Here is an 18,511-nt window from a genome sequence, read left to right as displayed (position 1 = left end):
AGCAATCACATGACAGGGAACAAGGAGTTCTTTTCGAGTTTGAATCTCAACACCAAAGGGAAGGTGAAGTTTGGTGATGGATCGTGTGTTGACATTGTAGGAAAGGGTGTGGTTACATTTGTGTGCAAGACTGGAGAGAAGAAGGCACTCAAGGACATATACTACATACCTGATCTGAAGCACAATATATTAAGTCTTGGGCAAGCAACAGAGAACGGATGTGAGGTTAACATGAAAGATGTCTACTTAACGCTCACAGATTCGCATGGAAGGTTGCTAGTTCGTGTGACAAGATCTCCAAACCGTCTCTACAAGACCCCTATGGAGATAAGCTACCCGGAATGTTTACATGTCAGGGACGAAGATGCTACATGGAGGTGGCATGCTCGACAAGGACATATATGCTATGGAGTGATGAACAACATGGTAAGGAAGGAGATGGTCGTAGGAATGCAGAGTGTAACACACGAAGAAGGCGTGTGTGACACATGTCTCGCAGAGAAGCAAACGAGACACTCATTCCCGAGTGTAACACACAAAGAAGGCGTGTGTGACACATGTCTCGCAGGGAAGCAAGCCAGAGACACATTCCTGACTAAGGCCATGATTTGTACATCAAAGCCAGTGAGATTATTGCTTGGAAATTTGTGTGGATGTATCACACCACCAACACCAGCAGATAATCGTGAGGCATTCTATCGGTTCAAAAGATCTCACACCGATAGAGGAGGAGAGGTTGCCTCAGCTATGTTCAATCTAGGTTGCACCGATAGAGGAGGAGAGGTTGCCTCAGATGTGCTCAATCTAGGATGCACCGATAGAGGAGGAGAGATTGCCTCAGATGAGTTCAACCTATCTTGTGAAGAAGATTGGGTTGAAGCTATGGAAGACGAGTTGGAGTCTATCACAAGAAACAAGATATGGGAGCTTGAAGATAGACCGACTGGTTCTGAGAAGAAAGGAGAAGATGATCGAGTTTGTGTGTTACACAAGACGTTGCATGTGTTACGCCAGGCACCCAGAGCATGGAGTGTAAAACTCGATCAGGTTCTCAAGGAGATGAGATTTGAGAAGTGCACGAAGGAACCATCAGTGTACTGCAAGACTCAAGGAGGAGACGTCTTGATCATAGCCATCTACGTTGATGATCTATTTGTGACAGGAACTTCGCTTAAGGTGATTAGGCAATTCAAGGAGGAGATGTCTAAGAAGTTCGAGATGTCAGATCTAGGTAAGCTAACGTACTACCTTGGCATAGAGGTGATTCAAGGAGCAGACGGAATCAGAATAAAGCAAGAGAGGTATGCTCAAGGAATCCTGTGTGACACAAAGATGGAAGTGTGTAACACGACTCACGTAGGAGTGTGCAACACGACTCACGGAGGAGTGTGTGACACAAAGGTGGAAGCGTGTGACACAACGCATGTACCAATGGAGTCAAGGTTCTCAAAGGATGAAGATGAACCAGAGATAAATCAGTTGGGTGTTGAGCAGAAGGCCGACATCCTTCCCAGAGCTCATGTACGCAAGATGGCGGATGTGACCAGAGTTATCATCGCAGTGAGCTTCAGCCACAAGACTCATCGCAACTTAAGTGAAGAGGTCATGAGAAGGTTATACAAGAACTGGGCCGATTCTAAGAAGAAGCGGTACGGAAGCAAGGAGAGCATCCGGTCTAACCTTGAGAAAGATGTGAATTCAATGGGTGGATTCGCACACCATGGTGTGGTGGAGGATGATTACTTGATGATTAAGTTCAAGCAAATGAGGAGCTTAATCGGAGTTCAAGAAATTGATCTCCCTAATTCAAGTTGGAATTAAGGGGGTGAATGTTGGATAATTCCAAGCTTGTGGAAACTTAACATATTATTAGATGTTTAATATGTTAAGATAAACACAATAAGGAAACCTAGAAATAGGAAAAGGAAGTTTCTATTTAGGTTAGGTTTGTGTTTTCCATATCCCACATGTTAAAGGGAATTGTCTTTCATATAAATATAGGTCTAATGGAGAGGTGTTCCATATGATCTAAGTGAAACATATTGAGAGCTTTAGTTTTGAGTAGTTTCTAAAGCTAATAAGAAAAGTTGTTCTTATAACTCTTTGTGTTTCTAAGAGATCTGAATTGGTATATTGTTGGGATTGTGAAATCCCGTGTCCAATTCTATTTTATCTTATTAGTACGATATTGTCCACTTTGGGCCTTAGGAAGCTGGCCCGCATGGATTTACTTTTGGTTTCCATCCCAAAAGGCCTCGTACTATTAGAGTTGGACATCTCTTTATATATTAGACACTCCTTGTCTAATTATCCAATGTGGGACTTGGATTGACATCTCTCATTCTCCCCCTCAAGCTAAGGACCACACACCTTGTGCCCTTTCTTCTAGCGAATCATCTCGGTGCCTTGTCGCATCTTCGACATTCGACACCCTTAGTCGCAAGGTTTACTTTGAGTGGCTTTAAGGATGCTCTTCCCACAATTCCAGGATCTTCTGACTAATCTCTGCCGAACCTCCCTTACCACTTTGAAGGGTCCCGTTCCTACTCGAAGGGTATTTTGGTCTTCTTGCAGATTTATTGTCAACCGCTCTGATACCAATTGTTGGGATTGCGAAATCCCGTATCCAACTCTATCTTATCTTATTAGTACGATATTGTCCACTTTGGGCCTTAGAAATTGGCCCGCATGGATTTACTTTTGGTTTCCTTCCCAAAAGGCCTCGTACTATTAAAGTTGGACATATCTTTATATATTAGACACTCCTTGTCTAATTATCCAATGTGGGACTTGGATTGACATCTCTCACATGTGACCACATGCCACTTTATATTGGCCGAACGTATCTCAAGGTTCTATTTTATATTTTGTTTACACTGTGCATTTGATATATAAAACTGAATAGTAAACACTAAACAAACCGAATCCATCTAATAATATTCTATTTTCGTGTTAGATTGAGATCTTCAATGTTTTCTCGTCTAATGCAACTAAGCAAACACAGGAAGAAATAAATGTATGCTTGCTTTTTTCTTATCAAACTTCCTTTTGTTTTGTCGTCTTATCAAACTTTGTTAAACGGTGCATATGAATATGCTTGTCAAATTACATTGCCAATTTAGTTTTACGCAAATAAACCATAGAAACTCTAGTTAGACGTACTATGCGTGAGTGTGTATATTAGTCAATTCATGGTACTGGGAATGTATATATATGTTTAGCGAAACATATTTGGAGATTTCGCATATTAAGATATTTTATGCGTAACTTAGACTAAAGTAATTATTCACTTATTCTTACATGGAATACATAAGTAGCAATCTGTATCACACTCTACAGCGCACACACCGAAGATGAGAATAACCGAACAATGTTGTAACACTGAACAATGGTAAACTCACGTAACTATGTTATAGATTGTTTGTTTCAGTCATACACTATGCTTGACAGCTTGAGCATGAAGCTGAAAACAATTAATGTCACACCAACCAAATAACTAAGTTTTCATTAACAAAAAGTCCGAACAAAAAAAAAAGATTTAGGGAGGAATAGAATGTAAAGAGTTTAGGCCTACGAAACTGACAGGAAGTGAAGAAGCATATATCCAAAGCCAAGCCATTGTAATTCACCAAAGACATACACACTTCCTTCAAAGCCTCTTTCTCATTTCATATAGACACAAGTCATCGTCCATGTCTTTTAAAGTAGCATGTACTAGCTTATGTATGTACGCATGTGGTTGCTAGATGAAATGAGTGAAAGTTTACCGAAAGTTGGTGTCTCTAGCCCGGCTAAATCGTACATTACGCCCTATGCAAAATTTGTTTTTATAAAAGTAATACAAATAATTTGTAAAAAGAAAAGATCTATTTAAGAAAAAAAAGAACTTTAAATTCAAACTAAAAACTTTGAAAAAAAATTGATCCCAGTGCAATTCTTGATTCATAACATAAGATCGTTTGATCCGATATGTTTATACAGCCTTGTATGTGTTTATCTATATATTCATCTTTTGACATGCACTTCTTGAAATAATTTCCTATAGATTATGCATTTGATTAACTGTCTATTCTGAAGAATTCATGTGTGGTCATACTTTTTTTTATCTTCTGTTCCTTTGTTTTTGGTAAAAATATTAAAATTTTATACCATTTTCAGATGCTTTTAACAGAAGTTACACAAATACGAGTAGCAGACAATTAAACTAAACAACTACAGGAGAAGAGAAGAAGAAGCAACATCTATGAATGATCTAGTGGACAAAGAAACAATTAAAACGAAGACTACCTAGTAGAGCAGAGGCATTGGCTTGACCACGCAGAGCATTGCCAAATGGTGATGATACCTTTGATGATACATGAGACCACATTTTGATAATATTGGCTTCCCCGCAACACTGCTCCAATTGATTGATACCACCCCAGACAGCTTTGCAAACACAGTTGATGAAGACAGAGCCTCCCACTACCAAAACTCAGTGAAAAATGTGAGGATATTTTCAGGAAGTTATTTCCCCATATTGAAGAGTATGTTTATATTAAAACTTTAGCTCCTCTAAGCTAGTGACAATGGATGGTGCATGCCCAAGTGATTCAGGCCCTATGAAAGATTAAATTAAAAAAGATTGAACCGGGATGGTACAGTTCTGTTTGCAATTTGATTTTGGTTTAATCAGAGTAAACCGTGGCCATCATATCTATCCTCTTCACTCGTCGTCACTCAACGCTCAAATCTCTTCTCTCCTTGGCAGTCGCGACTCCTCCGTGACCATCTCCGCCGCTCAAAATCTCCCGTGAAATCGCTGATTGCACCGTATCCGGTAAACTTCTCGTCTCTCTCCTCCGTATCCAACAATTCGCTTTGTCTGTTTTTAACCTAAATTGAAATTGAGGGCTTTCCAATCGCATAACGCATTGTCGAAATCTGATTGATGGGTATTGATTTTCTGTCATGTAATTCATTTTTCTCGATGAAATTTCGAAGCTTGGCTTGTGGAGATCAGAGCATGGCCAAGTACTATGACATTGACGACATACTTACAGAGGAAGAGGTTAAGCTTCTTCTTCTTCTTCTTCTTCTCTTCTCATTTGTCAAATCAAATAATCTTTTTGTTTGTTTGTTTTTGGTTAACTTTGCAGTTTGCTCCTGTGTTGTTTCATAAACCAGCAAATGCAGTGACTATTGACCCAAGTGCTGAGACAAACTCTGTTAGTCTTCTTTTTTAGCAAACTTTCATTGCCTTTGTGTTTTGAGTTCTCTCACGGTTTATGTTTGTGTTTCCCTGCAGGTTGAGCAAGGTGCCAAAGTGGAGTTACCCTTCTGGCTTGCTCATGAGTTGCATCTGAGACAAGCTGTTTCCATTAACCTTCCTGCCTGTTTCGACCAAAAGTAAGTGAACTTACTGTATTCAAGATCCTCTTTTCCTACAACTCTTTCTTTCTTTGTGCTTATCTAGCAGCTCCATGAACTCTTAGCTGCCTATTCGTTTGTTTCTTTTTTCCCTTTGAAGCTCTCTCTTAGCTTTGTGTGTGTTTATGCAGGACGAGGCTGGAAATACAAGCTGATGCAGCGTGTGTGGATCTTAGATCACGATGTCCTTACTTCTACGAGTTTGGTTGCAAGTTACAGCCTTTGTGAGTCCTTCCTTCCCCCATTTTTTTATTATCATTCATCTTTCACTTGTTTCTTTCCTGGTGTCATTATGTTCTTTGATCTTCTAATAAGCACATGTTTTGGCGCATTTAGTTCTTTGTGTTTCAAAAGGTCCTCCTAAGTTCAATCTGCCACACGAGATTTTTGCATTGGAAAGAAAATAGCTAATTGGTTAAGGTGTTCACTGACGTTTTATTGCAACAGATTTATGAAATTTTAAGCAACTTTTCTTAAAGTCTTTGTCTGTGATCTCACTAGTCTTGTCTACATCTCCATGTTTTTCACAATATTTTTTGTCTCTTTGATTTGGAAACAGAGTTACTGATAGAACGCTCGGAATCTTGCTATCGACTGCGTTTAAGATCAGATACAAGGAGAGGCTGACAAAAGTTTTCACTGCAACTCATTTAACAGCTTCCAAGTTCTTGCCATTCTTGACTATAGAAGAAACTAACTGTAATTAAAGCCCCTTTTTAACTCTTGTTTTTTTAAAAATTAATTAATTACCATTGTTTGTTTCTTGTGTAGTGTACGAAGCAGCTCACTTGTCTATGACAGCCTTCAAGAAATGGAGAACGGGAGGTCCTCGTTTCCAGAGAGCTTCGATACTCGGAAGAAAACGCAAGGAATCTTAATTAAATTGAGGTCCCTAAACGCTTCTTTGTTGTTTCATCAACTTTAATTCTCTTTGAAGATTCGAGTTGTTTGTATGTTGTCATTGCATGATGATGTTTAGAATCATTTCATTATCTTATTAGTAATTATCAGACAATAGTGTGTTTGTGTTATATAAATATCTCAAAGATGATATGACAAGATAAGATTAGGTTCTCTCTTTGCTGATTGTGGTAGAGAACCAATTACATTTTGGTAGAATTGTTGAATCAAACAGTGATATGTATCTGATTTATTGACTGAAACTAAAACCTAATCATGTGGCTATTATATTCATGTTCTTTAATAGGTAAGTGAAATTCAATTGTTCTTCTGTTACGGTTTATTATAGTTTTATTACCTTCCTTACTAAAAGCTCTTCATAGATTTTCTAATGAAATACTAATTAAAAAAAGGATTTGATTTCAACGTAATAGTAACTAGTAAGGTTCAAGTATAAGGTTACTGACCAATATCAAAAGAAAGATAACAATTCGAGATTCAATTGAGTTTTGATGAGATAATTGTCAAGTTGAATTGATATTTTTGTAATGTCTTGAATTTTGATTGTCAGATATTTTTAGTGTGTTACTAAATATCTAACGAATAAAACTAAAAAGTGTTATAAGACGTAAGTTTTTAGAAATTGGAAAATGAGCTCATGCATTATGGGAATATGGTTCTGCACACACCGTGGCAAGTCATATACAATATACTTTTTATTCTTTTTTTTTTTTTTTCAGCAACTTCTCCCATCTCTTTTATTCATGTAAAAGATTCACTTCACAATAAATATCTTGAGATATTTCTCAATATAAGGAAAAAGTGCACAAAAAGCTCTGTTCTTTATTCCGCTCAACCAATCACTGCTCACATTCGCCCCACGCGTGTGTTCTTCAATATTCGATCAGATGCGAGTATTTGAGATACACGCGCTTGTTACTCGCCTGGTGATTAAACGAAACTACTTGTCTCCGTGTCCATTTATCATCTTTGTCCGGAAGAGATATTTACTATAAATATCTGATTTCCCTTGAGTTGCGAAAATACAAAAAACATAAGAAAACAACACGAAACAGATAAAAGAAAAAATCTTCGGTCGATAAAAACTAAGTTAAATGAAGAGGAACGGCGAGACGAAGCGGCGGAGAAACGTGGCGGAAGATGCGGGGCAGGGAGGAGGAGGAGAAGATCCGGCGATGTGGGAGAATCTAGATCGGAATTTCAGACAAGTGCAATCGGTTTTGGACAGAAACAGATCATTGATCCAGCAGGTCAACGACAATCACCAGTCAAGAATGGCTGATAACATGTCGAAGAACGTTGCTTTGATCCAAGAACTCAATGGAAACATCACTAAGGTTGTCTCCATGTATTCTGACCTCAACACCAATTTCTCATCGGCGTTTCACGGTGGAAAGAACGGACACGAGGGTGGTAGTTCCGGAACCAGAGCTAATTAATTAAAATCATCCCAGATCAAATTGATCTTTCGTTTGTTAGACCGGCCGGTTTGAAAATTTTGAATCAGTCTGGTTTAGCCTATGATAAGTTATGATGTGTTATGTTTAGTTTTATTGCAATGATTGTCGTTAGAATAATCCGTGGGAGAAAACCCATCATTTGGGTTGTTTTAATTATGGTTCGAGTCTTTTTCAATGGGTCTCTACTGCAATTTCTCTAATAATAATAATAATAATAAATATTTAGTTTTAGCCATCTTTTTAATATTCTGTTTTTTTTTTTTTTTTTTTTTGAATATATTTTATATTATATTTTGAGCTCCTTCTTTTCATGATCTTTGACATTAACGAAGCTTGTTGTTAGATTCTTGCAACTTGTAAAAGTTCGTTGTCACCTAGTAGTGATTCAATTTGGTATGACATGTAAACTGATCATTTAAACAATTGGTTTATATTGACATATCACGTGTGTTAAGCAATTCTTTGCAGATATGCTTAGCAAATTAACACACTTTGACATTCATATTAAATTAAAGAGGAACACGTATGATGCATGAAGCTAATCTCTCATAATGATCTACATGAATAGAAAAAGCAAACAGTGGGAAACAAATTCAAATAAGAACAATGGGTGACGTTACTATTGTTACATCCAAGCAGATCATCTTGTTCATTCAGATACATTAGCAATGCAGACATAGCCGACTCTTGGGCCAAGCTAAGGAAGCAATTGATTTTGACCATTTTACTATAAAAAATACTCTTGGCCATATTTTCCCACTTTAATCTAGTGGTAAAATCTGAAAAATTTAGACTTTCGTAGCTCAACCCGGGATCGAATCTCCGCTACAGCAGCCAATTATTTTTTAATTTGCTTCTGGTTCTAGTTTTCCTAGGACCTGCTCTGAGTGCAGAGACCATAAATTCTTAGTAAGACTAAAGAGTTTTGGTCTTCTATTCGAGACCAATATATTTAGATTTCATGGGTTTTTAATGAGTTTGCGTCGGATATGTTGGACCGACGTTGAGCTCACTACTAAACAATTGATTATCTTTTTCTTACAACAAATAAAAGCTATCATGTAGCAACATCAATGCCAAAGCTATATATGGTTAAGAAGTATCGACCGATGTGTAAAATCCATTTCAAATACAAACCTAATACTCCGTGGACTATCAGTTGTGGCTTATTAACAATACTAGATTCTTTGTCCGCGCTACGCGCGGAAAGTACTTTTAAATATTTTAATTTTAGATGATTAGCTATGAAAAAATCAAATTTCCTTGTTTATTTTAATTAAGATTTTAGTATATGTTGTACACCGGTTTTTCCAGTTTATGAATTAATTGATGAGGATAGACTTTGGCGGAAGAATTAATTTGAAGACATAATATAAAAAATTATTAAAACATGAATAAAAAATAGAAAGATGTTTGAAGAGTTTTTTATTTTTCTATAGCTTTGATTTGTTTTGATGGTTTTATTCCGATGAGTAGGTTAAATTCGCCTTGAGTTCATCTTTTGGTTGGTATCATAGCTTAGCCAACTCATAACTACACAATTTATTGAAGTCGATTTATTCAACTCCTAAATACTTCAGACTGTAATGTTGATTACATCACTTTCAATAGAATGCGTTGACTAATCTATGAAAGAAGGGACATGAGGATCTAACCTTGTTGCTTGCCCAAAACTTTAAAATTTGAATGAATCTCCTTTTCACAATGCATCCACATAAAAGAGATATAGCCCAGCGAAACCAAAGCCGGATTCTTAAAAACAGAACGTAGCTGAGGGCTCTTGATAAAAAGAAATTGCCTTGATAATAACACAGTATATAGAATAATTATATTTTTATTTTTAAGGGCAAATCTTCAAAGTAGGACATTTCTAAGTTTATGTCACAAAAATAGCTCTCAAAAGCTAAAATGACCAAAATAGCATTTTATTTTTGAATTTTTTTATTTTATTTTTTAAAATTTGAAATCTTATCCCCAAAATCTCATTCCCCAACTCTAAACCCTAAAAACTAAACTCTAAACCCTAAACTCCACCCCTTAACTCTAAACCCTAATGTCTAAATTAATTTACCATTGAGATATAAGTGTATATTTATCTCTTTTGATAAAACATTAAGTGCTATTTTGGTCATTTTTATTTTTAGAGACTATATTTGTGACAAAAAAAATTTTAATGCTATCCTAGTCATTTTTTCTATTTTTAAATCTGTTTTTATTTTTTGACAATGTCTAACATAATAGATAGTATTAATTATTTATTAAGAGTAACATAGACATTAGTCACTCTAACTTTTAACACGAGATCTCGAATGTTAAAAATCACTTAATAAATAATAATTTAGATATATTTGATATATTTTATAAATATTGAATAGTTTGGATGGTTCAAATAGAAAGAGAGATAAATCAGATTATTTCAATTATTTTAAATACACCAAATAATTTGAAAATAGGTAAATTAAATATTTTAGTTTTAAAATAGTTTTAAATCTAAATTATATTTTTTAGTATTCATTTGATTTTTAACTCCAAATATTTTGGATGTTAGAAATATAAAAATAGTTATTCTTATTTTTGGTTTAGTTTTGTAATTTGGTTTGGTATTTAATTTGCCATGTCTAGTTTGATTAACAAAATAATAAAATTGATCCAGGTATAAGGATCTCCAAAAAAAAGGCAAACGGAAATGTCGAACCCGTGACTTGAAGGTATTGAGACAGAACATTCTTTGGCTTTTCTTTCTCTCTCTCACACAGACATCATCCTCATCACACCCTTTCCTGGCACGCTCACATTCACCACCTCTCTTCTATTCTTCTTTCATGGCTTCTCTCTCAGATCTGATCCACCAGTTGCACTTCTTTGTTTTCCAATCTTAAGATCCAAACCTCTCGCCCAAATCAGTCGTACCTAACCTCACGCGCCACCGCCATGTCCACTCCACCACTGCTCCCTGTCACCAATCAGCAAGCTGTTCAATCTCAGCCACCAATCAACACTCCCGCCTTCCATACCTTCTTCTCACGCCTATCCACCTCGATCCGCGACGGCTTATCACAACGCCGCCCATGGGCAGAGCTCGTCGATCGGAGCTCCATGGCGCGACCTGAATCCCTCACCGACGCTTTGTCACGGATCCGGAAGAATCTGGCCTACTTTAAGGTGAACTACGTCGCCGTCATTCAATTATAAAGGAGGAGAAACAGAGGAAGTTGAAACGAAACCATCAAGGAATGAGTTAAGAAAATAATTGAATGAGGGAGTGTGAGTTGTGTGTGATAACGGTGAATTGCAGTGAGTCCTCCAAACTGCGAAGAAAAAAAGTTGACGGATAATTATGTTATCAGAGTTTAGGTTTTTCTGAGTTGGGGTTCAAGTGGGCCACTGAAAATTATTATTGGCCCAGAGATGTTATCAGATTTTCATACTTGTCGACTTGAGGCTGTTATGACGTGACAGAATAAAACGTTTTTATTGGCTTGAATTAATTGCTGACGTGGACAACCTCTCTACTCCTCATATAACCCTTTTAGTATTAGATAGATTATGGGCTTTATTTTGCTTATATTATTGGTCAACTTGTCAAAAGTAATGTTTTATCCAAATATTTATAAAATTATTTACTAAGATGTTTTGTTTTCAATTTGTCACTAATCACTTAATAAATGGTTACTAAAAGTCAGTATATACCTAACTAGTAGACAGTTAATGACATATTAAGGATCTAACCATAATCAATTGTGGCTAAATATGAATACTTGTTTGCGAATTAGGTGTTTATTAAGTTTTTTTCTTTGATCTTTTTGGGGGTTTTGATCAAATAGGTTATGATAACTATTATCACAACTCTAGTCTCTAACCTCGCATCCATGTCCATGTCACACGAAGGCAGAGAGAGATGAATCGAAGTTTTAGGGCACAAGAGTCGTCTCTATTGCTGGATTCAGCAGCAAGGCAGAGACAAACAACAGCTTAGGCTTCTATGATGGCTGAGAAAGATGAAGAGCTTTCTTTGTTTCTGGAGATGAGACGGCGTGAGGAAGAACAGGATAGTCTCCTTGTGAACAACCCTCATGACTTTGTGAGACTCCATTAGGTAAAATTTGAATGTCTTCTGTTTTTTTTTTGGGTAAGAGAAGCTTTGATTAGTTTATTGATGGGTTTGAATCTTTAGGTTCAAAGCCTGGAACTTCACCAATGTTTAACATCCCAAGTGGTGCTCCTGCACGGAAGACAGGTCCCCTTCCTGATGATTTCCTCAGTTCTGAAGGCGACAAAAATGACTATGAATGGTAACTTGGCAAACCAGAGTTTCTTGTGTATTTACATTTGGTTCATAGTCATGTCTTTAACCATTTTAACTGCAAGCAGATTAAGTAATCTTTGTGATTGTGTAATTAGTATTTTAAATGTGAGGTTTTAAGTGATATATAAATTTTGGTAGTATAGTTACTAGTTGCTGTATCATTATTGTCTATATTGTTGAGTCATAATTGAGTATCTCAATGCTTAACTTCTCTTTTGGCTTAGTTAGGCTTCAGACTCCTCAAGGTGAACCAGGCTGGTGATTCAAAGGGCCGCCCAGCTACATTGACCTCTAGGGTACAAATGTTATTGCCTCCTTTTTAATTATCAACATGGATTTTAGATAAACAGCCAAAAATAGCAACTAGTTACTTACAATAAAGGTCCATTTATCTCTGAGTGTTTGCTATATTTGGAACCATTACTCCATAATGGTAACCTATGAGTTGTTTGTGTTGTAGCTGGCGAGTTCTTCAACAGAGAGAGCATACTGGAAGAAACCATTTAACATCTAGACACCCAACTTCGTCTCCTGTAGCAAGTCGGAGACCTTCATCATCTGGAGGACCTGGATCAAGACCAGCCACGCCTACTGGAAGATCATCAACACTGACAACTAACTCAAAAACCTCAAGGCCTTCAACACCCACTTCAAGAACCACAGTCTCCTCAACTACTCGACCTTCTATGACTAATTCTGCAAAGACAAAATCTACGCCTATGAGTAGGCCAATAAGTTCATATAGGCTCACACACCTACGGCATCTAAACCAACTACTTCAACTACTAGACCTGCTGGTTCAACAGCTAGATCTACCTTACTAGCACCGCCACAAAGTCTGCAGGTCCTGTGTTGATGGGAGAAAAAAATGGTGGAGAGAGTGATAAACATGCGGAAACTGGCTCCTCCCAAGTTAAATGAAAATGGTTCTCCTCATGGTAACTTATCTGCCAAGTCTCTGTCACCAGATAGTGCAGGATCTGAAAGAACTCTCTCCAAGAAGTCCCTTGATATGGCGGCTATAAGACATATGGTGCGTCATCGCTCTCTATCTTTCTCTCTTCCAGGGTAGTACCTAAACATCTAGAACCACTTCTCAATAATTTCCGGCTAAATTCGAACATAAATGTCATAATATATAACCTGATAGGGCATGATTATGTTAAGAATAACACATGAAATCTCTCAACTGCTAATATAACACACACATAATGTAAGCAATGAATAACAAAACCAAAGGGGTTTTCTCAAGCAGCAGCAACCGCCTCGGTGGGTTTGGTTTCAGGAACATTCTTCGGAGGAGCAGCCGCCTCTGCCGGAGGTTGTTGAGGAGCGAGTTTCAAATGAGCAGGTGGGTTCTGTTTGAGCTTCAGCAATATCTGTCTCATTCTCGCCAGATCAGTTGGCTTCCCAGGCTTCGGACCTTGAATCACAGAGACTGTTGCCTTCTTAGCGTCCTCCTGCTCTTTCTTCCCTCTTCTTTTCTCTAAAGCTGGAACCTCTTTAGGAACTAGCTCCGCTATTGCCTTCCAGTAGTTCTTGCTCGCTTCCACATAGAACTTCTCTTGTGTCTCCACGTAAACCTTCAGTGTTTCAAAAGACAAACAAAACGTGTGAGCAAAGGTACAACTTGAGAAAATTTAAAAAAAAAAAAAAAAAAAAAGACACCTTCTCTTTCTCTTTGTTAGCTGCTTTGTTGTTCTCACAAGCTAACTCTCTCTTCTTGTGAAAATCTTCTTTGAATCGATTTGCTTCTTCAATTACTTGGTTCCGCAGCTCCTTCTCTCTCTTCTCCTTCTCCTCAAGTTGATTTGCATTTTGTCTGCATATAATATTTTGATTATTAATTTCATATACGACATCAAATCAACTTAAACAAGCATCACAAGATGTAACCTTTAACATGAAAAGAGTCAAAAGCAATAAACTTTGAGTGGAAACTAAAAAAAATGGCAGACAAATTTGAGATCAAGAGAAACTATTAGTTGGTTTAAGTCAAACCGTGTAACTGAGTCCGGTATAGTTTGTTAACCGGAATCTAATTACACGGTCTGACATTAAACCAATTCACTCTTATACGCTTAATAGAGACAGATCCTGTCAAATTCAAACTCAGATCCGATCTAACCATAATCAAGGATTCAAATTGAACATACCTTCTCCATTCTCTGAGAGCAGTTCCCTCATCAGATTCCATTTCGGACGGTGGCGGCAAGATGGGACCGTCTCCGTTAGAGTAAGCGGCGTAGTCAGAAGACGGCGCCGCGAACACGTCATCGATGGAGTCGTCTAAGGAGGCTGAGACGGGAACAGACTCAGAGGCATCATCTCCGACTATAACGAAGGAATCATCAAAGACAGACATCTCCGGAAACAGAGAAGCGAAGTTTCAATCAAGCTTTGAAAATGGAACACAGTAGAGACGAAGAAGCTGTGTTTTGTCTTTTAGCTTCTTAATGGGCTTTGCATGAATATTTCATGTCGTTATTGGGCCAGGAAGTGTAAATGTTTGCATATCGGTTTAACTATGGTTTAGGATTTATATTGGTTAAAGATGGTTTAGTGGAATTTACCTGAATTGAAATTGAGATGTTCGGTGTACAATTTTTAATCCATTGTTTCTAATGTCTTTACTGTATCTTAAGTTCTTAACTTTATTATTAGTGTGCCATTTTGGAGAAGAAATAGATTCGTACATCGGAAATATTAAGCATTGTTAGAGACATAGTCTCCCATATTAGCTCATCTATTTTATATTTTGTTTAAAATATTTTCCAATTATTGATGTTGGAAACAATGTCTCTAATACGCTCCTTTGAAAGTTGAGATGATGGTTTTTTGAACGTTAATTTTGGAATATTCGGATAAAAATGGATAGGCTAATTTTGGATCAGATCAATATGGATCGGGTTAGACTGTTTGAATCTAGTTCTGATATTATGTTAAGATAAATGAGTTTCCAGCCTTAAACTAATTGGTTATAAGAAGAGTGCCCTATATATTTTATATATTGATTATGATCTTTTACAATTACCAATGTGGGAGACTATATCTCTGATAAGCATGCCTAATGAAGCACAAACATGATTTTGTCGATAATTTTTTTTTAAAAAAAGTTGATGAAAATGGATAAGACTCATCCGAGATTTGGAATGCTTTAACCAGCTCTTCTTGCCAAGCAAGCATGGCGGCTCCTTCAATCTGATGAGTGTCTGATGGCGAGAATTCTCAAAGGAAAATATTATCAGAATAATAATTTTCTTCAAGTCCAACAGTGTAAAAATGCTTCCTATGCGTGGAACAGCATTTTATTTGGAAGAGAATTATTGATGAAAGGTATGAGAAGAGTGATTGGAAATGGAAGGCAAGTTCAAGTTTGGACTGACCCGTGGCTGGAGGACGAAGATGGAGTCTGTAGACCACCCATAAGGAAACAAATATTTTTTGATGTGAATCTGAAAGTGTCAGATTTGATAGATCATCAACGAAGAAGGTGGAATCAGAGAAAAATGGAGATTCTATTTGTCCCAAGTGATTCTCGACTCCTTGAGAAGAATCAACCTGCTGTTTCTGAACAAGACTCTTGGATATGGAAAAGAACTAGAAACGGAGTATATTCAGTAAACACAGGCTATGAGTTGGCGGTTTCTGAGATCAAGAAAGACTTGGTAAGAGAACAGATTGAGAAGCCCTCGCTAAATCCGTTAAAGGAGGTGGTATGGGACTTAAAGGCTCCATCTAAACTCAAGGTATTCATATGGAAAGCTCTTTCTGGTGCTTTAGCTGTCTTTGATGCGCTGGAGAGTCGGAGGATGAAATGTGAAGCTGTCTGCCAAACTTGTGGTGAGGAAGGAGAATCTATCAACCATGTCCTTTTTTCTTGTACCCTGGCTCGACAAGTCTGGGCAATTTCGGACTTTCCGCACCCACGAGATGGATTTGATCAGACTTCGTTATATGCAAACTTGAGTTACATTTTCACAGTATGGAGGAATCATGAAGAACTGAGATGGAATACTGGGAGGTTCCCATGGCTACTTTGGTATCTCTGGAAAAATAGGAACTCTTTGTTGTTTGAAGGAGTCCTTTATGATGGGATGCAAGTGTGTAAAAAAGCTTTTGATGAAGCTGATGTATGGTTATCTGCACAAGAGGAGATGGTAAGGGATGAGGAAATGGAGAGTAGACCACAATGCAGACATGAGATCGGATGGGTTGTTCCACCGAGGCAGTTTGTCAAATGTAACATTGGGATGAAATGGTCTAATACGAAGAAGGAACTTGGTGTGGCATGGATACTGAGGAACTCTGAAGGGTCGGTATTGCTTCATAGTAGACGCTCCTTTTTAAGAGTTTTGACAAAAGATGAAGCATACTATCTCAGTTTGGTGTGGGCAATAGAAAGTATGGTGTTCCTTAAGTGTCAAAGAGTTTACTTTGCTATTGAAGGAGGAATGCTGGTGAATGCGATTAATAGACCAAAGGCTTGGCCTTCCTTCAAGAGTAAAGTGAGCGAGCTTCGACATCTTCTTGGGGAGCTGCTGGAATGGAGTGTCATGAAAGAAACAGGGGATATAAATAGAGATGTCCGGTTGATTGCCAGCAGCGTTATTAACTGTGATAGGTTTCAGTCATATGTGGCGAGAGGATACCCTAGGTGGCTGTAAAACACTTTTTTTGTTTGAGCCTAAAGCTTTGTCGATGCTTTAGTTGCTTAGGAATGGGGTGATAAGGATACTTTTTGGTTGTATTATAACTTTTTAATGAATGAATATATTCAGATGGCAAAAAAAAAAAAAAAAAGGATAAGACTCATCCGAAGGCATATCGCACGAGAGGAAGAAACATAAGCGTGGGAATTGCGGAGCTAAAAGAGGAACATGTCGCGCCACTTTTAATAATCAGAATAAAACGAGTCATGAGGCTTTCGGTGGATATGAATTATTCCATATCTCCAAGTTGCATCCATTTGCTTGTCACGTAAAAAGTCAAAAAGAGAGTCTGATTAGAAGTAGTAAGGAGACTATGTTTCCATGTTCCACAACGTATATACATCTTAGATTGCTACGACTTTTTCTATGTAATTATTGGATACTCAATCGTCATAAGGTCATTACGAGGTTTTTTCAGTGTTTTAAACTATGATGGAGAGATGAAACATGGTTAAGGGCTGGCTAGTCGAAAGTAAATGCAATTAACACAAATATGTTTTCCAAAAGTCCAACAGCTGCATGATCCACCTTTAAGGTTTATAAGCTAAATTATTACTTTGCGGTTAATTATAGATTTTCATATGTGGTTCTATAGTGGCTATATTAAAAACTAAAAGATAAGAAGTGGATAAAACATAGAAATTAAGAATGTCTCAACAAAGAATATGTATGTTTATTTATTGGTGTTAGATCTCATCCACATGCAAATATAATAGATGTCTTCTCCTCTCCGGCATTCATTGAAACATTAGGCAGCATGATGTGTTCCCATACCAAACTTTATCCATATCATGCCATCTAGTCCAAGTTAAATAATAACAAAATATCCATAGTACCATTAATGGTTGTTCAGATATCGTTTTCTGTAAAATTCGTCCTATTATTTTATAATTTGTATTGCATGTTTTAGTTGTTTATGTGAAATAATTAATTATATGTTGTAAGTTGTAACTACTAGAACATGGACGATGCTTAGATGAGGCTCAGCTAAAACTAAGACTGTAGAACTCAGTTAGGAGGTGGGTATAACGACGACCCTATAACTCTTTTTCAGATGTACCCAAATAAAATAAATTAATTGTTAATATTTTATAATTACTTGATCTATAAGAAAATTAAAGTAAGAAAAAGAAAGATGGTTAAGAATGGATAATGGTCGGATAATGCGGATGCGGCCGAAGACATGCTTCACTCCCAGGAAACCTGTTTTATCTTGTTAGCTAAACCTTTGTTGACTCACTTCGACTCCTTTATTCTTTGATTTAAATTTTCATAAACAATAATATCCACAAACAAATTTACGTAACCAAACCAAATCCATTGTTGTCTTTGTCCTTACAATAAAATTAATATAAAGTATATAATATATACTGCAACTCTAATTAATCAAAAGGGATCCAATAAAATCAACATTATTTTGAAGAAAAAAAAGAAATATGATGGTTATTATACCATTTTGATCATTGTTTCATTCGCTAGTAAGGAGTATTTGCTTTGTTTGTATTTACATTTATTAGGATGTTGTTTATAATTCGACGCACCGCGAAAGAAAAAAGAGAAAAATGATTGTAGTAATTGTAGTAATCAGCGGCGTAGATAGACTTGAAAACCAATCAGCATTCCAGCTGTCTTACCACGTGGATATATGCTCTGGAACCGGTAGTTTGCTCTGCTCCGACAGCGTGTGAAACCGATAGAGTTGG

At 37.0% G+C, this 18,511-nt stretch overlaps 4 protein-coding genes across 5 annotated transcripts; 3 read left to right on the top strand and 1 right to left on the bottom strand.

Annotated features, from left to right (window-relative positions):
- Positions 1–4,637: 4,637 nt before the first annotated feature.
- On the top strand, positions 4,638–6,489 carry LOC103865764 (DNA replication complex GINS protein PSF3). Of its 2 annotated transcripts, XM_009143613.3 has the most exons (7): positions 4,638–4,819; positions 4,984–5,050; positions 5,139–5,207; positions 5,288–5,388; positions 5,541–5,633; positions 5,969–6,108; positions 6,181–6,489. In XM_009143613.3, exons 2-7 carry the CDS (start codon positions 5,006–5,008, stop codon positions 6,285–6,287), a joined length of 555 nt encoding a protein of 184 aa, XP_009141861.1. In that variant the 5' UTR covers positions 4,638–4,819; positions 4,984–5,005; the 3' UTR covers positions 6,288–6,489. The 2 variants fall into 2 exon arrangements, with proteins under 2 accessions (XP_009141861.1, XP_033146503.1); XM_033290612.1 differs by lacking the exon at positions 4,638–4,819 and having other exon boundaries at positions 4,826–5,050.
- Positions 6,490–7,104: 615 nt separating this feature from the next.
- LOC103865763 (protein EARLY FLOWERING 4) lies at positions 7,105–8,027 on the top strand. Its single transcript, XM_009143612.3, has one exon. The coding sequence runs from the start codon at positions 7,425–7,427 to the stop codon at positions 7,767–7,769; it is 345 nt and encodes a 114-aa protein (XP_009141860.2). The 5' UTR covers positions 7,105–7,424; the 3' UTR covers positions 7,770–8,027.
- A 1,044-nt stretch (positions 8,028–9,071) lies between these two features.
- Positions 9,072–13,317, top strand: LOC103865760 (salivary glue protein Sgs-3-like). The gene is given in 5 exon segments (XM_033290611.1): positions 9,072–12,082; positions 12,325–12,392; positions 12,557–12,586; positions 12,588–12,845; positions 12,848–13,317. Coding segments are annotated over 5 exon segments (504 nt in total). The 5' UTR covers positions 9,072–12,039; the 3' UTR covers positions 12,953–13,317.
- Positions 13,190–14,538, bottom strand: LOC103865762 (clathrin light chain 2). Its single transcript, XM_009143611.1, has 3 exons — positions 14,253–14,538; positions 13,765–13,918; positions 13,190–13,679 (listed from the first exon to the last, which is right to left on the bottom strand). Exons 1-3 carry the CDS (start codon positions 14,459–14,461, stop codon positions 13,344–13,346), a joined length of 699 nt encoding a protein of 232 aa, XP_009141859.1. The 5' UTR covers positions 14,462–14,538; the 3' UTR covers positions 13,190–13,343.
- Between the last annotated feature and the right edge of the window lie 3,973 nt (positions 14,539–18,511).

This window comes from Brassica rapa, chromosome A04, assembly GCF_000309985.2.
Source record: "Brassica rapa cultivar Chiifu-401-42 chromosome A04, CAAS_Brap_v3.01, whole genome shotgun sequence".
NCBI classification, from domain to species: domain Eukaryota; kingdom Viridiplantae; phylum Streptophyta; class Magnoliopsida; order Brassicales; family Brassicaceae; genus Brassica; species Brassica rapa.
Note: the sequence above shows the minus strand (reverse complement) of the source record. Positions and strands in the feature narration are given on the sequence as shown.